This window comes from Panicum hallii, chromosome 9 (assembly GCF_002211085.1).
Source record: "Panicum hallii strain FIL2 chromosome 9, PHallii_v3.1, whole genome shotgun sequence".
Taxonomy (NCBI): domain Eukaryota; kingdom Viridiplantae; phylum Streptophyta; class Magnoliopsida; order Poales; family Poaceae; genus Panicum; species Panicum hallii.
In genome coordinates, this window is record NC_038050.1 from 15671612 (window position 1) to 15688386 (window position 16775).

Genomic DNA, 16775 nt, shown 5'->3' on the forward strand with positions numbered 1-16775 from the left:
TCTACTTCTCATCGGCGCAAGGCTCCCAAGTCAAAGCAAGACAAGTTATCCTTCATTGCTCAAGGGATTTTTGTTTGCTTTAATATGTGTCGCCAAAATGCACAAGAAATGCGAGAACATAGGCGATATATGGATGAGGAACTCCTCAAGATGGAAAGGAGGCAAAAGCAGTTAATGGCCAAAGTAGATATTCCTCACTCTCCCGTTCGTGAGCAACGAGACTTTCCTTCTCCACCACCTATCTATAATCCTTGGGATGATTATGTGCCTCAAGAATATCGTTTTGGTGATGATGTTGAGCTTGATTATGGAGGACAAGAGATGCCTTCCCAAGGGGGTCAAGCCCAGAGTGATGAGGAGGAAGAAGAAGAGGAAGAGGAAGAAGGCGGCGATGACGAGACCGAGTCCAAGTGAGATGTTGATCTACTTCCTTTTTGGTGCTTGCTGCCAAAGGGGGAGATATTTGGGTGTCATCGTCATTATATCTTTATTTATATCTTATCAAACACTCTCTTTGGACTTTGGACATGTAAGAACTATGTATTTGTGTTATGATTGGTGATCATTGATCGTTGAACTTTTATTTGATAATTTATAAGACTTATTTGCTAGTGTGATGATGAACTTGACTTTTATTAGCTTGATGCGTATGGATGATGTAATGTTATTTGTTATTTTTTTGATTTGGATATCTTGTCATATGCATCACGGTTATATTCATCACACTTGAGCACTTCCATGCAATGTATTGGGGGGAGTTCATCTAAATATGTGCATTGGTATTTGAGACCACTTTGAATTGTACATGCACATATTTAGGGGGAGCTCCTCTATTTTATTGTTTTCAATTCGTAGATTTTATTCCTCCCTTGTGAGCGCAAATTGGTGTTGTCATCAATCACCAAAAAGGAGGAGATTGAAAGTGCATCTAGGCCCCTAATTGATTTTGATGATTCTTGACAATCACAATTTGGGATATGATGCTTTGATGCAGTTGTGTGCAGGAATAAAATGAAAGATTTAAGAAGAAGAAGAAAAGAAGGTCCCCAATTCAAATATGTATGGTGGTGGAGTTCACTGATTATTTAATTCAAATTTTTATTTTGAATTTGAGTATAGGACCACCGTACTATAAAGGGGGATGCTGTCGATTGATCTAGGTTGTCAAGGTGCTTCAATTTGAGATGAAATACTTTCTTTGAGATAACCTTTCTCCCAAACTCATCTGGGTCGGATGATCCGGCCCTATGCTGGATGATCCGGCCTGCCAGCCAAAATCCTCTGCCTCAGGCCGGATGATCCGGCCTGGCTGATTTCTCCTCACTGCCATGGGTCGGATGATCCGGCCCTAGGCCGGATGATCCGGCCCCTACGCCTGAAACCCTCTGTCGCTTGCCGGATGATCCGACCCTATGGCCGGATGATCCGGCCCTGAGATTTCTGGAGAGCTGTTGGTGCTCAAAGTGTGTGCTGAGTCGGATGATCCGGCTATAGGCCGGATGATCCGGTACCCCTCAGTTTACACATAACGGTCACTTGAGGAGGGTGGGGTATTTATACCCTTTCACCCCCCTCATTCATGGCTGCTCTCCCCCACGACCTAACACCCCTGCACAGCATTGATTTTCACTCTCTCCTCCATCCAAGAGCTTGATTCTTGCCAAGATTCACCTAGGGATTGAGAGAAAGTAAGAGTTGGGGTGTGGAAAGAGAGCACTTCGCGGGTTTTCTCTTGTTCATCTCAAGAAGCACTTGAAGCATCCTCGATTCGTCGATTTGCATTTGTTACTCTTGGAGCATTGCTCCTAGACGGTTAGAGGTGCCGGGAAGCTCCCATTCCTTTGTGGTTTGAGCTCCCGGAAGTTTGTATTACCCATCTCTTTGTGAGATCAATAGTAAGTAACTCAATCCTCCTTTGTGGTTGATTGTGAGAGACTTGGGGCTAGTGACAGCCCGGCTCTTTGTGAGCATCTCAACGGAGACGTAGCTCCTTTGTGGAGTGAACTTCGGATTAAATCATGTGCCTCCATTTACTTATTGTTGCTCATATTGTTCTTGAGCTTGTTTTGACCCGATCTACTAGATAGGTGTAGATTTCTCACATTGGATACCTGCATAGGCTTTGTAATACCTTTTGCCAACTTTGTATTCAAAGGGAATTGTCAAATTTCAAGTATATATCGAATTTAGTGGTTAGTTACTTTCTCCCGGCAGGAAGATCCGACCCTAGGCCGGATCATCCGACCCCCGGAAGATCCGACCTAGTGCCGGATCATCCGGCCCCTGACGATTTTGTGTCAAGATTTTCAGAAAAATTCGAACAAGGCCTATTCACCCCCCCTCTAGGCCTAGTGTTGATCCTTTCACATATGCCGTGCGTTTGCAATGACTGACTTAAAGTATATGCAGGTCATACAAGTGAAAATTAAACCTATGACATATAAAAGATTGTTATGAGGTTATTTTGCTTGCTCATTGTATGGCATAGAGAACTAACATTTTGGTTTGAACTTGCCGCCTCTGGTTCCAAGCATAAACTGTCTACAATTTCTAGGAACCAATTCGTTCTTATTTTTAGATAGCGAATTTTGTGAGAACAAATGAATCGAGTTCCGTTCGATCTGACCGAATGCGCAGTCGTTGGTATGGAAAAAGTTCTTTTTACCTCACTGAACTTTGGAACCAGTTCGTGTTTCCTCCCTAAACAATGAAACCGTCCATCTAGATTCCTTGGACTTGCGATACCAGACACACTATTTTCCTGACTATTTTCTCTTGGTGGTTTTTCTTCTTTTATTTTATGTTTATTTTAGCTGAATCTTTGAAAAATCACAGCAAAACAACAAAAATCATAAAATTGAAAATCCAATTTCGTTGGACTCTACGTGAGTAGATCTATGCAGTGAACATATGATATGATAAAATTTAGTAGATATATACTTTTTTAATTAATTTATATCTACAGTTTTCGTGGTCCAATTATGGTGAATTTTTATGAGCTAATCATTATATGCTTCAGTTGTAGTAAAAATTTCATGCTTATTGGATCATGTAAGGCTGAGCAACTCTGCATGAGTTGTTTAATTCCAAGCTATATCAAAAATTTTTCAGTTCTCAGCCTTACATGATCCAATGAGTATGAAATTTTTACTACAATTGAAGCATTAGTTGCTCAGCCTTACATAATCCAATGAGTATAAAATTTTTACTACAATTGAAGCATATAATGATTACCCACCATAAAAATTTCACCATAACTGGACTATGAAAACTGTAGCTATAAATTAATTACAAAAAAGTATGTAGCTAAAAATAAAAAAATTGTTAATAAATTATACTATATCATATGTTCACAGATCTACTCACGTGGAGTCTAATAAAATTAAATTTTCCATTTTATATTTTTTTATGTTTTACTATAATTTTTCAAAAGTTCAGCTAAAATAAATATAAAAAAGAAAAGAAGAAAAATCACTGAGAGAAAATAGCCAGAGAAGTCATATGTCTGGTATCGCGAGTCAAAAACGACGATTTCAATGGGCCTGTTTGTTTCTGCGGCATGCGGAATCGCCGCGCAGCGAATCGGCAGCCTTCAGAATCGTGATTGCGACCACGTTTTCTGATTTTCGATTTTACGTGCAAAGGAGGCCGACCAACTGAAGCAGCGGCGGAGGAAATCGAAGTAAGCGCGGACCGTTTGGCGCGATTAATTTCGATTCTCGATTTTTCTCACCCAAAAGCCGATTATAATAGTATCCAAACAGGCCCAATATCTATTGGGGAAACGCGGACTCATTTGAAATCCAGGGAAATAAATAGAACTTTTTCCGGTTGGCAATCACCTGCTCTTTGGACTGGGCCTCTTTGGACTGGGCCTCGTTAAATCGCGGGCCGTAGAGGTAGCCTGCTAAGCCACTTAGGCCCGGGCTGGGGCCATTTGCGTCGATATGCAATTCCACAACCGCCCTACGAAGACGGGAAATACACCGATACGTCATCATCCTTCTGTCGACGCGCTCTCCCCTTGCAGTCGCCGCAAGATCTCGGAGCTTCGTCGTCCTCCCTTCGCTTGTCTTTGGGTCGCTGCTCCGAAATTCTCCAAAACCCTCCTCCCCTTTCCCGCGACACCCACCTTTTCAAAATCCTCACGCATCCGTCCTAGCCTCCAGCCTAGCGCCTCGCGTCGCTCCCGCACCCTAGGGTTTCCCCGCCCCCGCCGCCGTCCATGGAGGCGGTGGTCGTCGACGCGGGCTCCAAGCTGCTAAAGGCCGGCATCGCGGCGCCCGACCAGTCGCCCCCGCTGGTGAGCCCGCGGATCTCCCGGCCGCCCCCCAGCGCGCTATGTTGTTCCTTCTTTTCTCTGCGAATTATTTGACCTTCTGCTTTCCCGTGGGTTTGCTGCTCAGGTGATGCCGTCGAAGATGAAGCTGGAGGTCGAGGACCAGCAGCTGGCGGACGGCGCAGTGGTGGAGGAGGTGGTGCAGCCGGTGGTGCGCGGCTTCGTCAAGGACTGGGACGCCATGGAGGACCTGCTCAACTACGTCCTGTACAGGAACATTGGCTGGGAGATTGGGGATGAGGGCCAGATCCTCTTCACCGAGCCGCTCTTCACGCCCAAGGTGATGGATCTCCCTGCTCGAAACCCAGCTTGCCAGATGCTCTGCGTGGCAGGATTGCTGATGGGGGCGGCTAGGGTGGCCAATTGTGCCCCAAATTGTTTTAGGACAAGTAAATGTGGGTCTGAATGTGCTGAATTACTAATGGACTAGGGGGGCTTATGTTTTGCTTGCCTTAGTTATTAATATTGGGATTCTGGACTTGTGGTTTGAAGTCTTAACTCAAATCATAAACTCAATAGCATTTATTTAGTATTCTTACATGCTTGTTTAATAGTTTTCTGAAATCATAAGCTCTTAATTAGATGGCCATGCCACATGCATTCTAAACTATGATGTAAAACCTTTTGCTTTGATGGGGTCATGGGATATGGATTTAATGATCTATGTGGAAGTTGGTAACAATAGTTAAACTAACTGAATTTGGTAGTTTTTTTTCTTACCTGAGCTGAGTTGATGGACCCCAATACTTTTCGTGGCTGCTTCGGCCTATGTTTTAAGGTCACTGCAAATGTTAGTGTTGTATTGGCGCCCATTGAAGCTTAGTAGAAAATTGTAGCTCTAGGTCAAATCTGATATGCTTTTAAAGTAAATTCAAACAAGCTGATTTACTCATACTTCTACTCAAGATGAAATCTGTAGTTTAGCTGCATCTGTGTGCCAATTATAAAGTAGTATTAAGTAATGGATTAATAGACTGCTTGGTGGCCTTTCTGGTGTGATGTTCTATAGATGCTGATAGTATAGGACTTGAAGGCATCATAGCAGCACATGTTTCGATAGTGTATGATGCATCTTTTAAGTAATCTTTGTACTTCTGGGAGCTGCCAAATAATATCTTGTACAGTTCTACTTTCTTAAAATTTTCCCATAGGACATTGTTCATGCTTTCAGTGTGTCTTATGCATTGCTCTATCATTAATTTTTTTAGTACTTTTAAATTTGATTATAATGTCCTAACACCTCTTAATGCTCTCTGCAGACTCTTCGGGAGCAATTGGTGCAGCTTATGTTTGAGAAATTCAACGTTTCAGGCTTTTATGCCTCTGAACAGGCTGTATTGTCACTCTATGCTGTTGGACGCATTTCAGGATGTACAGTTGACATTGGGCATGGGAAAATAGGTAATATCACCAAACTAAAGCTTCTACTTTGGATGCTTAAGTTTTAGATTTCAGTTCTGTTGATCCCACACATGGCTTTTGGTTGTGCAGTGCTAGTCTGAAGCTGTTCACCTTTTGCTTCTTTTATGTTGTTCTGCATTACTTTTAGATCTTAACTCAACTATCATTCTTATGGACTTTTTTTTTGCCATCTTTTCTTTTTGGTTATTCATAACATAATCGCCTTGTTGCAGACCAGCACATATCGAAGGCTTTCAGGGAAAATATTATTCCCTTTTGAGCTCAAAACTTGTGCCATAGAACAGAGATGTCGCCTAGCGTTTGATGATCTTTAAGTACATGAAAGGACATCACATGAGGATGACATAAATTTTTCATGGAAATTTTTTTCAAGAATTATTATGTTACAATGCATACAGGGTTATTGCTTTTATGCCACTAACCTAGTCTCATAAATCAACCATGGTTTGTATTTTACTGTTTTAGTGTTGTCTGTTGTGCATGTTTATTTGTGCATTCTTTTTGGGTATAGCTGTGTTTCAGTTCCTTGCTTAAATATTGTTTACCTTTTCTACAAATATCTATTGTTACCCCTCGTTCACCCACTTTCTATACATTTAAAGTTAACAATAACCGACTTTTGTTTATCAATTTGGTTATCAGTTAAGAGCATAAATGAAACTAAATGTATTAAATTGAGTTTCTGACACAAGGCTATTTGAGGGAGTGGTGCTTATAGTTGTACATGGTGATTGAAGATATGGAAATGTTAGCTGTGGAGTTGTTTCAAAATATTACAAACTTTATTAGTTTCATAAATATATCTCAAGATAAATGAAATGACAAAGTTGGATTTGAATGACGAGCGGATGCCTGGAATAGTACTATTTCCTTAACAAAGGGAACACATTGTTTTATTCAGCCTCACATCTAACAAAATAACATAATATCATTGTGCTATATATGTTCATCAGAAGAAACAGTGTACTGATGATAAATACTCTACCTGCCTGGCAACTTCTTTTTAAAATCTTGACTTCTTAGATGCTTGTGACTCCCAAGGTGTGGATCGTAGTTATATTCGCCGCCATTAGCTCCATTAGCTCAGCAAAGGAAGGACTAGAAGATTTTTGGTTCAGTTATGGAAACGTAACTGAATAATTGCTCTGTAGAACTGTTTATACTTGCATTTTTCTTGTCGGCCATTTTGTTGGTCTTCTAAAAGGTCTTATACAATTTCTTTTTGTATTTGTTTAGTGTGGAATAGTTGACTACTTTGTAAAAGACAAGATACATAACGCACCTTGAATGGCTACCTTTTACTAAAGTAGACTCTGCCTACATTTTGGTTCAGTGCTGGCTGTTCAGTGCATGATTTGCTTCTTTAACTAGGATTTTCTCTCACAAGCACCCTTTTGTATATCGGCCGGCAAGTAACACTGTTGAAAAAGAGTGTAATTTCCTTTTATTTTACCAGATATTGCTCCAGTTTGTGAAGGAGCTGTTCAACACGTAGCATCAAAGAGATTAGAGATTGGAGGAGTTGACTTGACAAATCTGTTTGCACGAGAACTGAAAAAATCCAATCCATCAGTAAATTTTGATATTTCTGATGTTGAGAGGCTGAAAGAGCAATACGCATGCTGCACAGAAGATCAGTTGGCCTTTGAAGCTATAGAAAGCTCATGCCAGCCAGAAAGGCACACTCTTCCTGATGGGCAGGTTGGTTATTCTACATTGCTTTTGTGTAAATTTTGTGTGGTTGTGCCAAACATACATATTGGTCCTCTCTTAATGTGTGATATTGACTGTCTACATAAAATGCAACATAATTGTGTCCTTGCTCTCTTTGTTGACCAACTGTCTTGGGCCCTAATATCATAATGAATCTATGCAAGCAATCTATTTATAACCACTTCTTTCTCCAGGTTATAACAATTGAAAAAGAGCGGTACATTGTTGGTGAAGCTTTGTTTCAACCAAATATTTTGGGCTTGGAAGATTATGGTATCGTTCACCAGCTAGTTACTAGTGTCTCAAATGTTTCATCAGAATACCATAGGCAGCTGCTAGAAAACACCATGTTATGTGGTGCCACCGCATCGATGACTGGTTAGTTATCACTTCCCTATGCTTGATGCCTTCTTTTCTTGATGTGCACCTTTGGGGGCGGTTTGGTTCCTTGGCTAGCTTGCCTGGCCTTTGCCTTGCCAGGTGAGTGAATCCTCGCCACCCATGCGAGTGAGATTTGCTCTCCCGTATCAGCAAGGCAAAACCTTGCCGGTGCAGGTCCCGAGGCAAGGTTGCCTGTGGAGAGATATGTTTAGGGTAAACACCACACACCCTAGGAGGGGGGTGACCTCTTGTATATATAGGCCGTATAGGCTTTGAGTACAAGTAAGATAATTACAAGTCAAATACAAGACGTATACAGCTATACATATCTAATACCCGCCCGCAGTCACAGGGGGAGATTGACGAACACCAAGACTGGACCTAAAATCAGTGAATACTGTACAAGAAGACCCTTAGTCATAATGTTAGTAAACTGTCGCGAAGAAGGAACATGAAGAACCTGAACGTGTCCCAATGCGACCTTCTCGCGCACGAAATGAATATCGATCTCAATGTGCTTCGTCTGTCTATGATGAACTGGGTTGGCAGTCGTATAGACTGCACTGACATTGTCACAATAGACGATCGTAGCCTTAGAGAGAGGAAGATGAAGTTCCTGAAGCAACTGGCGAATCCAGCAATACTTAGCCACAACATGTGCAACAGCCCGGTACTCAGCCTTAGCACTGGAACGAGATACCATAGTTTGACGTTTCGATGACCAAGAAGCCAGAGTGTCACCAAGATAAACACAATAGCTGGAAGTAGAGCGCCAAGAATCTGGACAGCCAGCCCAGTCTGCATCAGAATACGCCGTCAGAGAATCCACAGGACCAGTGCCAATCTGAAGACCAGAGGACAAGGTGCCCTTGACATAGCGTAGGATGCGCTTGACAAGTGCAAGATGCGGCTCCCGTGGGTCATGCATAAACAGATAGACTTGTTGGACAGCATAGGCGATATTAGGATGAGTGAGAGTAAGGTATCGGAGGGCGCCGGCAATACTCCAATACTCAGAAGGATCAGCAACAGGAGGTCCATCCGATGCAGAAAGCTTGGACTTACATTCAACTGGCGTCGTGGTGGAGTGACATTCACTCATGCTAGCACGCTGTAGAAGATCCAAAACATATTGCCGTTGAGACAAGAACAGACCGTCAAAAGACCGAGTAACAGAAATCCCCAAAAAGTGATGTAGATCTCCAAGATCAGTCATGGCAAATTCTGTATGAAGTCAACCAATGATAGAGCGAAGCAGGGCATCAGAGGAAGCTGTCAGAATAATGTCATTCACATACAACAAGAGATAGGCCAGCTGAGCGCCATCCTTGTAAACAAACAAGGAGGTGTCGATAACTGAAGGAACAAAACACAACTGTCTTATGTATGTGGCGAATCGCTGGTACCACGCACGAGGAGCCTGTTTCAAACCATAGAGAGACCTCTGCAGAAGACAAACATGATCAGGATGAGCTGGATCAACAAAACTTGGCGGCTGCTTGCAGTAGACTATCTCATCAAGATGGCCATGGAGAAAAGCATTCTTCACATCAAGCTGATGGGTTGATCAATGACGGGATGCTGCAATGCTAAGAACAACCCTAATGGTCGCAGGCTTAACGACTGGACTGAAGGTCTCATCATAATCAATTCCATGCTGCTGTGAAAAACCTCGAACAGCCCATTGGGCCTTATGGGGAGCAAGAGAACCATTTGAATGAAACTTGTGTTTATAAATCCACTTGCCTGTAACCACATTAGCCCCTGGTGGGCGAGGAACAAGACGCCAGGTGCCATTATCGTTGAGAGCCTTGTATTCATCAGCCATAGCTACTTGCCAATTTGGATCAGCAAGAGCATTCCGATAGTTGGACGGTATCGGGGATGCAATAGGTGCTTGGCAGACAGATTCTTGTAGCTCACGGGCTGAATAGTGCCTGATTGGAGGCGAGTTATGCGCCGCAGGACGGGAGGCGGCGATGTGCCGCATATGGGGCGCAGGAAGTGGTGGCAGCACTCGAGCAGATGTGCTAAACTGTCTGGCTGGAAGTGGTGCATGAAGATGACGAGCGTAGATGTTGCCGAACCGTCTAGGAGGGCCATCAGGCGGCTGCTGGACAGCAAGTTGCTGAGGTTGACGAACGTAGATGTTGCCGAAGCGACCGGGCTGGTGAACAGGCGCAGCAGCCTGTTGAGGCGCACCAGCCAGGGCGGTGCTCCTGCCTGGGAGCGAAGAAGCCGAAGGGGGTGCTGATGGGGTATAGGACCACGCCCACCAGCACCAGGGGTGCCCGAGGGAGAGATTGGTGGGGGTATAAAACCGCTCCCACCAGCACCGGAGGCGCCAGAGCTAGACGAAGGTCGTGGGTGCTCGACATCCATGGAGGATGGAGTGACCGGCGAGGGAACCGCTGCATTGTTAGTAGAGCAAGGGACAATAATATCCAAATCATCGTCTCATAGAAAATCCAAGGAAGATGGCGACGGGAGCGTCGCGTGCAAAAGGAAAGGAAAACTCATCAAACACAACATGACGAGATATAATAATGCGACGGGAGGAGATGTCAAGACAACGATATCCTTTATGTGCTGAAGGATAGCCCAAGAACACACATGCAGCGGACCGAGGGGCAAGCTTATGAGGGGAGGTCGCTTGGAGATTGGGGTAGCAGAGGCACCCAAAAACTCGCAAGTGATCATAGGAGGGGGATTTTCCAAAGAGGTGTGCATAAGGGATGTCACCAGAAATGGAGGATGATGGGCACCTGTTCAGGAGATATGTGGCTACAGATAGCGCCTCAGCCCAATAGTGAGGCGGCATGGAGGCATGCATTAGTAAAGTACGCACAGAATTGTTAAGGGTACGAAGAACACGTTCAGCCTTGCCATTCTGAGCAGAAGTATAAGGGCAAGAATTTTGAAATAAGACACCACGGGACGCTAGGTGGGCTGTGGTGGCGTTATTAATAAATTATGTGCCATTATCGGTCTGAAAGCACTTAACTGGGAGGCTGAACCAAGTCCGTGCATATGAAATAAACTGAGTGATATGCTCATAAACATCAGACTTACGATGTATGGGAAGCGTCCAACAAAAATGAGTAAAATCATCCAGTATAACCAAATAATATTTGTAGCTCGAAATACTAGGAACAGGCGATGTCCAAACATCGTAATGAACTAACTCAAAAGAAGATGAAGTCCGAGAGGTAGAGGTACTAACCGTGTGTTTGGTTAGGGAGCGAGTCGGAGCGGAGCCGCTCCGCTCCATTTTTCTACGTGTTTGGTTGTAAGCAAGTAAGAGCGGAATGGCTCCAGGAGCGGAAAGATCCGAATATTCCGTTGATATGCGGAACCATCCCGCTCCCCAGATCCGACCGAACGCGAGCGCTCGTTTTTCCTCTCCCGCGCGTGTGAGATAGGGGCACCGCTCCTCTGTTCCCCCCGCGCGGCCACCGCGCGCCGCCCCCCGCCCCCCGCGCGGCCTGCTCCCTGCGCCGCCCCGCGGCGCCCGCCCCCCCCCCCACCCTCGCCGGCAGCCACCTGGAGCCCCGCCACCCGCCACACCCCCCGCCGGCGGCCGCCTGGAGCCCCCCGCCCGCCGCCGCCACCCGCCAGGCGCCCCCTCCCCCCCAGCGGCCTAGAGCACCCCCCAGCGTCGGCGGCGCCCTCGCCCCCCCACCCACCCCCGCCGGCGGCGTCCTGGAGCCCCCCCGCCCGCCGCCGCACGGCCCCCGCCAACCCCCCCCCCCCCCCCCCCCGGCCGCCCGCCGCACGGCCCCCGCCAGAGCCCCCCCGCCGGCCGGCGGCGCCCGCGCCCCCCCCAACCCACCCCCAGCGCCGGCAGCATGGCTCCTCTGTTTTTGTTGATGATCTGTTCGGTTTCAGTGAAATAGGTGGTAAGCTCACCCTAACAAATGAGAGTAACCACACTCACCTACACTCACCTGGCTCTCCAACCAAACATAGAATGGAATGGTTCTACTCTAACGTACTCTCCAACCAAACAAAAAATGGAGCGGCTCCGCTCTTCTTACCAAACGTAGAACGGAGCGGCTCCATTCTCAGAAATTGGAATGGAACCATTCCATTCAAGTTGGCTCCCCAACCAAACGGACCCTAAAGGGGAGGCGCGTATGTTTGCCGAGCTGACAAGCATGCTAGATGGAGCGGTCTACTTTAGTACAAGAGATGTGTTTATTCTAGCGAAGAGAGGCAACAACGGCTGGGGCAGGATGACCAAGACGCTGATGCCACAAGGATGAAGAGGCGGCAACGAGGGCGTGGGTAGTGGTTGGTGTGGCAGTAGTGAGGGTGTCCAGGTCACCATCACTATTGTAGCGAAGAATCACGCATCGCGTCCTGAGGTTCTTCACAGAAAAGCCAAGGGCATCAAATTCAATGGAACAACTATTGTCTCGAACCGAAGAACAGAAAGAAGGTTGCGAACTATGGCAGGGACGACAAGAACATTGTTCAAGGTGAATTTAGATGCAGTAGTGTGAAGGACAAACTGACCACGAGACGTGACAGGAATGTGTACCGTTGCCTACAACGATAGATGAATGCAGCGGGGAAGCCCGAGAGAGAAGGATACCTTCAGACGAGTGCATGTGGGTGGAGGCGCCGGTGTCCATCACCCACTGATTGCCCTGCAGCGCCATCTGCTGCAAGGCGGCAACGAGCCCGGCCTGATCCCATGATGGAGAGGGTTGGGACACTCGTAGGGGTGCGAACGTCGTCTGGGCCTGCTGGTTGGGGGGCGCGGTAGGCGGTGTGGGCCTGGGGCGCAGGGCCTAGGATGCCCTGACCGCGCCAGCTTTGGCCGCCGGCGCCGCCTTGGCAGCCGGACCAGCCCTGGCCGCCCTGCTGCTGGACCCAAAGGTTGAAGCACACCCACGGGCCAGCAGGAGAGGGACCACGGCCCTGCTGCTGCTGCTGGGTGCAGCCGCCACCCCCTCCATTGTGTCGGCTGCCGTTGCCCTTCTTGTGGTGCTGCTGCTGCTAGCCGCTGGGCTGCTGCGGGGGCGCCGACGAGGAGGTGGAGGAGCGGCAAGACGAGCCGCAGGAGGGGTTGGTGGAGGCGATGAGGGCGGTGGACGCAGCGACCTTATCAGCGTTGGCGAGGCGAAGTTCCTTGATGGCGAGCTGGTCGAGGGCACCGGTGAAGTTGAGGTTCATGTCGGTGATGTAGCCGATGGAGGAGAGGAAGCGGGGGTTCAATCCCTGAAGGAGATTGAGAACCAGGGTGTCCTCTGAACAGGTTGCCCGACGTCGTGGAGGGCGTCAGCGGCCTTCTTCATCTCCTGACCGTAGTTGGAGATCGAGAGATCGCCCTGAGTCATGGTGTGGAAGGTGTGACTCAGGTAGATCGCTCGCAGCGCCCTATTGGACTGGAAGTGGTTGGAGATCGCGACCCACAGATCGCAAGCTGTCTGATCCTTGCCGCCCATGGTGAAGTTGAGGACGGCATCGGAGATGGAGCCGTAGAGTCAGCTGCGAACGCGGAAATCCGCTTGCTCCTAGGCCGGCTGAGAGGGGTCGGTGGGGGGTGGAGGAGCAGTGTCGTCAATGTGCTTCAGCAGCCTGAACTTGCCGCACATCGCGCGGAATAAGGATGACCACTTGGTGTAGTTGGATCGCTGCAGCTCGAGGGACGTGGGACTTGACAGCAACGGTCGCGTAGGGGTTGGTGTAGAGAGGGCCGGAGGAGTCGCTGGTGGTGCTGGGCGCCGTCGGAGAGCTGTTCGAGGACATGGTGCTGTCGGTGCTCATGGCGGCGCCAGGGCTGCAGATGCAATCTGCAGGTAGGGGAGAGGGGAGGGGAGGAGTCGCGCCTGGAGGAGGAGGCGCGAGTCTGGTGGGTGGCGTCGATCAAGGGGATTCCTGATCAGCGGCTAGGGCAGCGGAAGAGAGGGAGAGGCGCACGGCAGGCCTAGGGTAGGGCCCGGACTCGTGATACCATGTGGAGAGATATGTTTAGGGTAAACACCACACACCCTAGGAGGTATAGGGTTGGAGTACAAGTAAGATAATTACAAGTCAAATACAAGACGTGTACAGATATACATATCTAATTTTGCTATCTACCCAAACTCATGGCCTCATCTGTATCCTTGCTTGGCAAGGGTAAAGAGTGTCCTGCAAAGGATCCAAACATACCCTTTGTTATCTTCATCCTTTTCTTTTGCGTGCATGTCTGTTAGGTAGAAAGGGTAAACATATCTTCTGTTTTGAAGTTTCGTGGATGCAACATATGTTTACTAGTGGAACATAGCATCATTGGTGTTGAAATCTGCCCTATGCATGAGCTGGTTGTGTATATGCCCTATTGTGTAAGTGCGTAACCTATGCACGGCTACTCTGGTACTTTAGTTTCCGTGTTCTCCTGCTTGAGAAGCTGTTGGAACTTTGAAATTCATTTGGTTGATATGAAACTGGAATCTGTAATAGCATATGGAAATCTCTTGTACTTCTGATATTATGTTTAAACACGTGGATCGCACTTTAAAATATGCTGGTCAAACAATACTTGGTGGCAGAAACTGATTGCAAATATTGTAATCAGCAGTTTGTTACACAATTTTCATGGCATTGTTCCAGCTTTGCATGTTGAAAGGCTTTCTCTTGCCTAGTTGTGTATCGACTCAAACATCTTCCCATCTTTACATAAATAATACATCATAAATTCTTGTTTTTGTTTAGACTATTCTGTTGAGTAACCACTCAAGTTCATATTTCTTTCTTTTCTCAAGGTTTTGAAGACAGATTCCAAAGAGAAGCAAATCTTTCTGCTTCAGCTATTTGCCCATCTCTTGTCAAGGTAAGCTCCTTGCCACTAACCTGCAAGTCCACCCTTTTCATACTGCGTGACCATTGCTAACTGCTCCAACAGCCCCCAGAATACATGCCCGAGAACCTAGCAAGGTACTCGGCCTGGATGGGTGGTGCCATACTGGCCAAGGTTGTCTTCCCTCAGAACCAGCATGTCACCAAGGGCGAGTACGATGAGACGGGCCCATCCATTGTGCATAAGAAGTGCTTTTAGAAACAGCTGCCTTGACTTGACACGGTTGGTGTGCCATTTGCTGCTGCCGCTCGTCTCACTGATGCTTCGTGTATGCGACTGCAGCTCATACCTGACTGTGTTGCAGGTGCTGATGCTGGGATCTAAACCTTACTGCACTGTGCTCGCTCCAAGCTGCAGCGCTAATGCCCTTAGGGCGCTGCAGTTCTAAGCTTTTTTCATGGTCTTTTCGTGCATCCTGCCCTCTGGCCCGGTTAGGTTGTATTGTCCCTAGGTTATTTGGAGTGCAGTAGATTGTAAGATTAACTTCTATTTGTTAGGTGTTGTAGCCAATTGTTCAATAGTACCAGTAGTATCAGAAAGTTTCCTAAGATAATTATTTGCAATTTGCATTATGATCCATTATCTGTTTAGCTGCTAGTACTAGTGAGAGAGTTGCTTCAAGACATCCATGAGACTAGTCACATCGACTGGTTGCTGGATGCGTATAGTTTTATATAAGATGATGACGTGTTATAAACTTGTAGTTTAGGTTTTGTCCCTTTTCTTGCAGCAGCATTAACCAAAACCGGGGGCAAGGCTGGACTTTCGGCGCACAGGTTTTTGTCCTTTTTTTTCTAGAGGGCGTTGACAAGGTTGAATGTTCGGCGGAGTTTTGTACTGGTTTAGGTTCAGCGTATGTCATGTCCAGCTAAACCAGCGGTCAAAATCCTATGCCAAGCCACCAGACTGATGAAGACCCCTCGCCCGCCTCACCAAACTTGAAACTACCATTCCTCCGCGGATGTTTTTTTTTTTTGAGTGGTTCCTCGGCAGATGTTACCATATCCTTGGCTTAAATAGACAACAAAGCAGTAACGGTCTCATGACTTGCGAGAAACCGAAACTAGACGGAAACCGTGCACAAAACTAGGGGTGAGAACGATAGAAATTTTTCTGTCGTTTCCTAAACGACGTCTTTCTCAGCGAAGCGATAATGCCGGCAACAAGAACAGATACGAAACTAACAAAAACAACGTATGATTAGAAGAGACAGAAAATCAGTATGTGTGATTGGAAAAGATGGCCACACAAAAATTAATTAATAACATAGATATTCCTTCGCTCTATGCAGCATATACTGTTAAATTTTCATGTAAATATCATATACCTACCGTTACAGTTAAGTCGCATTTCCAATATGATTTCAGCTTACATATTTTCTTCTTCATTTTTTCTTGTTCATCGCAGTGATGCTCACATAACTCACTGGCACTCTATTCCTAGGATGAATACTTAACCATAAATACGAACATCGGTATTGAGTTAGAGACCCGAACCCATTTGTGCAAGTAAAAGAATACAATATGCGATTTCTCATATTGGAAAATGATCCTCATTCCTTCGCGAATTTCACTCGGTATTTTCACTCCTACAAATACTTTAGAAAGTGGTAGTACCGTATAATTGCTATAATATTTCTTTCAGTTTTTAGTGAAGGACTTTGCCACTACTTTTTGTACCATCTTTTTCTTGCGATTAAGTTTTTGAGCCTTTATGATTATTAGCTTACCACAATAAATTACTACTATAGTAGTATCTGCAACAATAAGTGTGGTTGCTACTGTTATGCAATTTCCAAGCGTAAATGCGGTCAGGTTCGATGGAACGGTTTCTGCCTTCCTGGGACAACAGAACAAGGCCATACATCTCCATGACCCGAAATATTTCACTAGAAATGGAATCTTGCTTGTCCCCTTGCTCAAGAAAGAGCCGTCACTCAAAGCTCCGTCCTAATCACATTCGTCAGTCAGTCAGCCAGCGATAAGCACGCCTACGCTGAGCACATGAGTACATCACCAACCAGCCCTACTCTTGGCCGTGGTGTGGTGGGGTCAGCCTCAGCCAGACGTC

At 46.4% G+C, this 16775-nt stretch overlaps 1 protein-coding gene across 1 annotated transcript; it reads left to right on the forward strand.

The window, feature by feature from the left end:
• The first annotated feature begins 4004 nt into the window (after positions 1-4004).
• LOC112876597 (actin-related protein 7) lies at positions 4005-15383 on the forward strand. The gene is made up of 8 exons (XM_025940738.1): positions 4005-4303; positions 4407-4619; positions 5599-5740; positions 7218-7462; positions 7669-7852; positions 14611-14678; positions 14751-14927; positions 15010-15383. The coding sequence occupies exons 1-7, from the start codon at positions 4226-4228 to the stop codon at positions 14901-14903; spliced, it is 1083 nt and encodes a 360-aa protein (XP_025796523.1). The 5' UTR covers positions 4005-4225; the 3' UTR covers positions 14904-14927; positions 15010-15383.
• Positions 15384-16775: the final 1392 nt, after the last annotated feature.

What these genes read in the sequence shown, in the direction of transcription:
- LOC112876597 (XM_025940738.1), top strand. Translation starts at nt 4,226, where the DNA reads ATGGAGGCGGTGGTCGTCGACGCGGGCTCCAAGCTGCTAAAGGCCGGC. An exon ending in CCGACCAGTCGCCCCCGCTG is followed by an intron (nt 4,304 to 4,406) that starts GTGAGCCCGCGG and finishes TTTGCTGCTCAG; the next exon opens with GTGATGCCGTCGAAGATGAA. An exon ending in AGCCGCTCTTCACGCCCAAG is followed by an intron (nt 4,620 to 5,598) that starts GTGATGGATCTC and finishes TGCTCTCTGCAG; the next exon opens with ACTCTTCGGGAGCAATTGGT.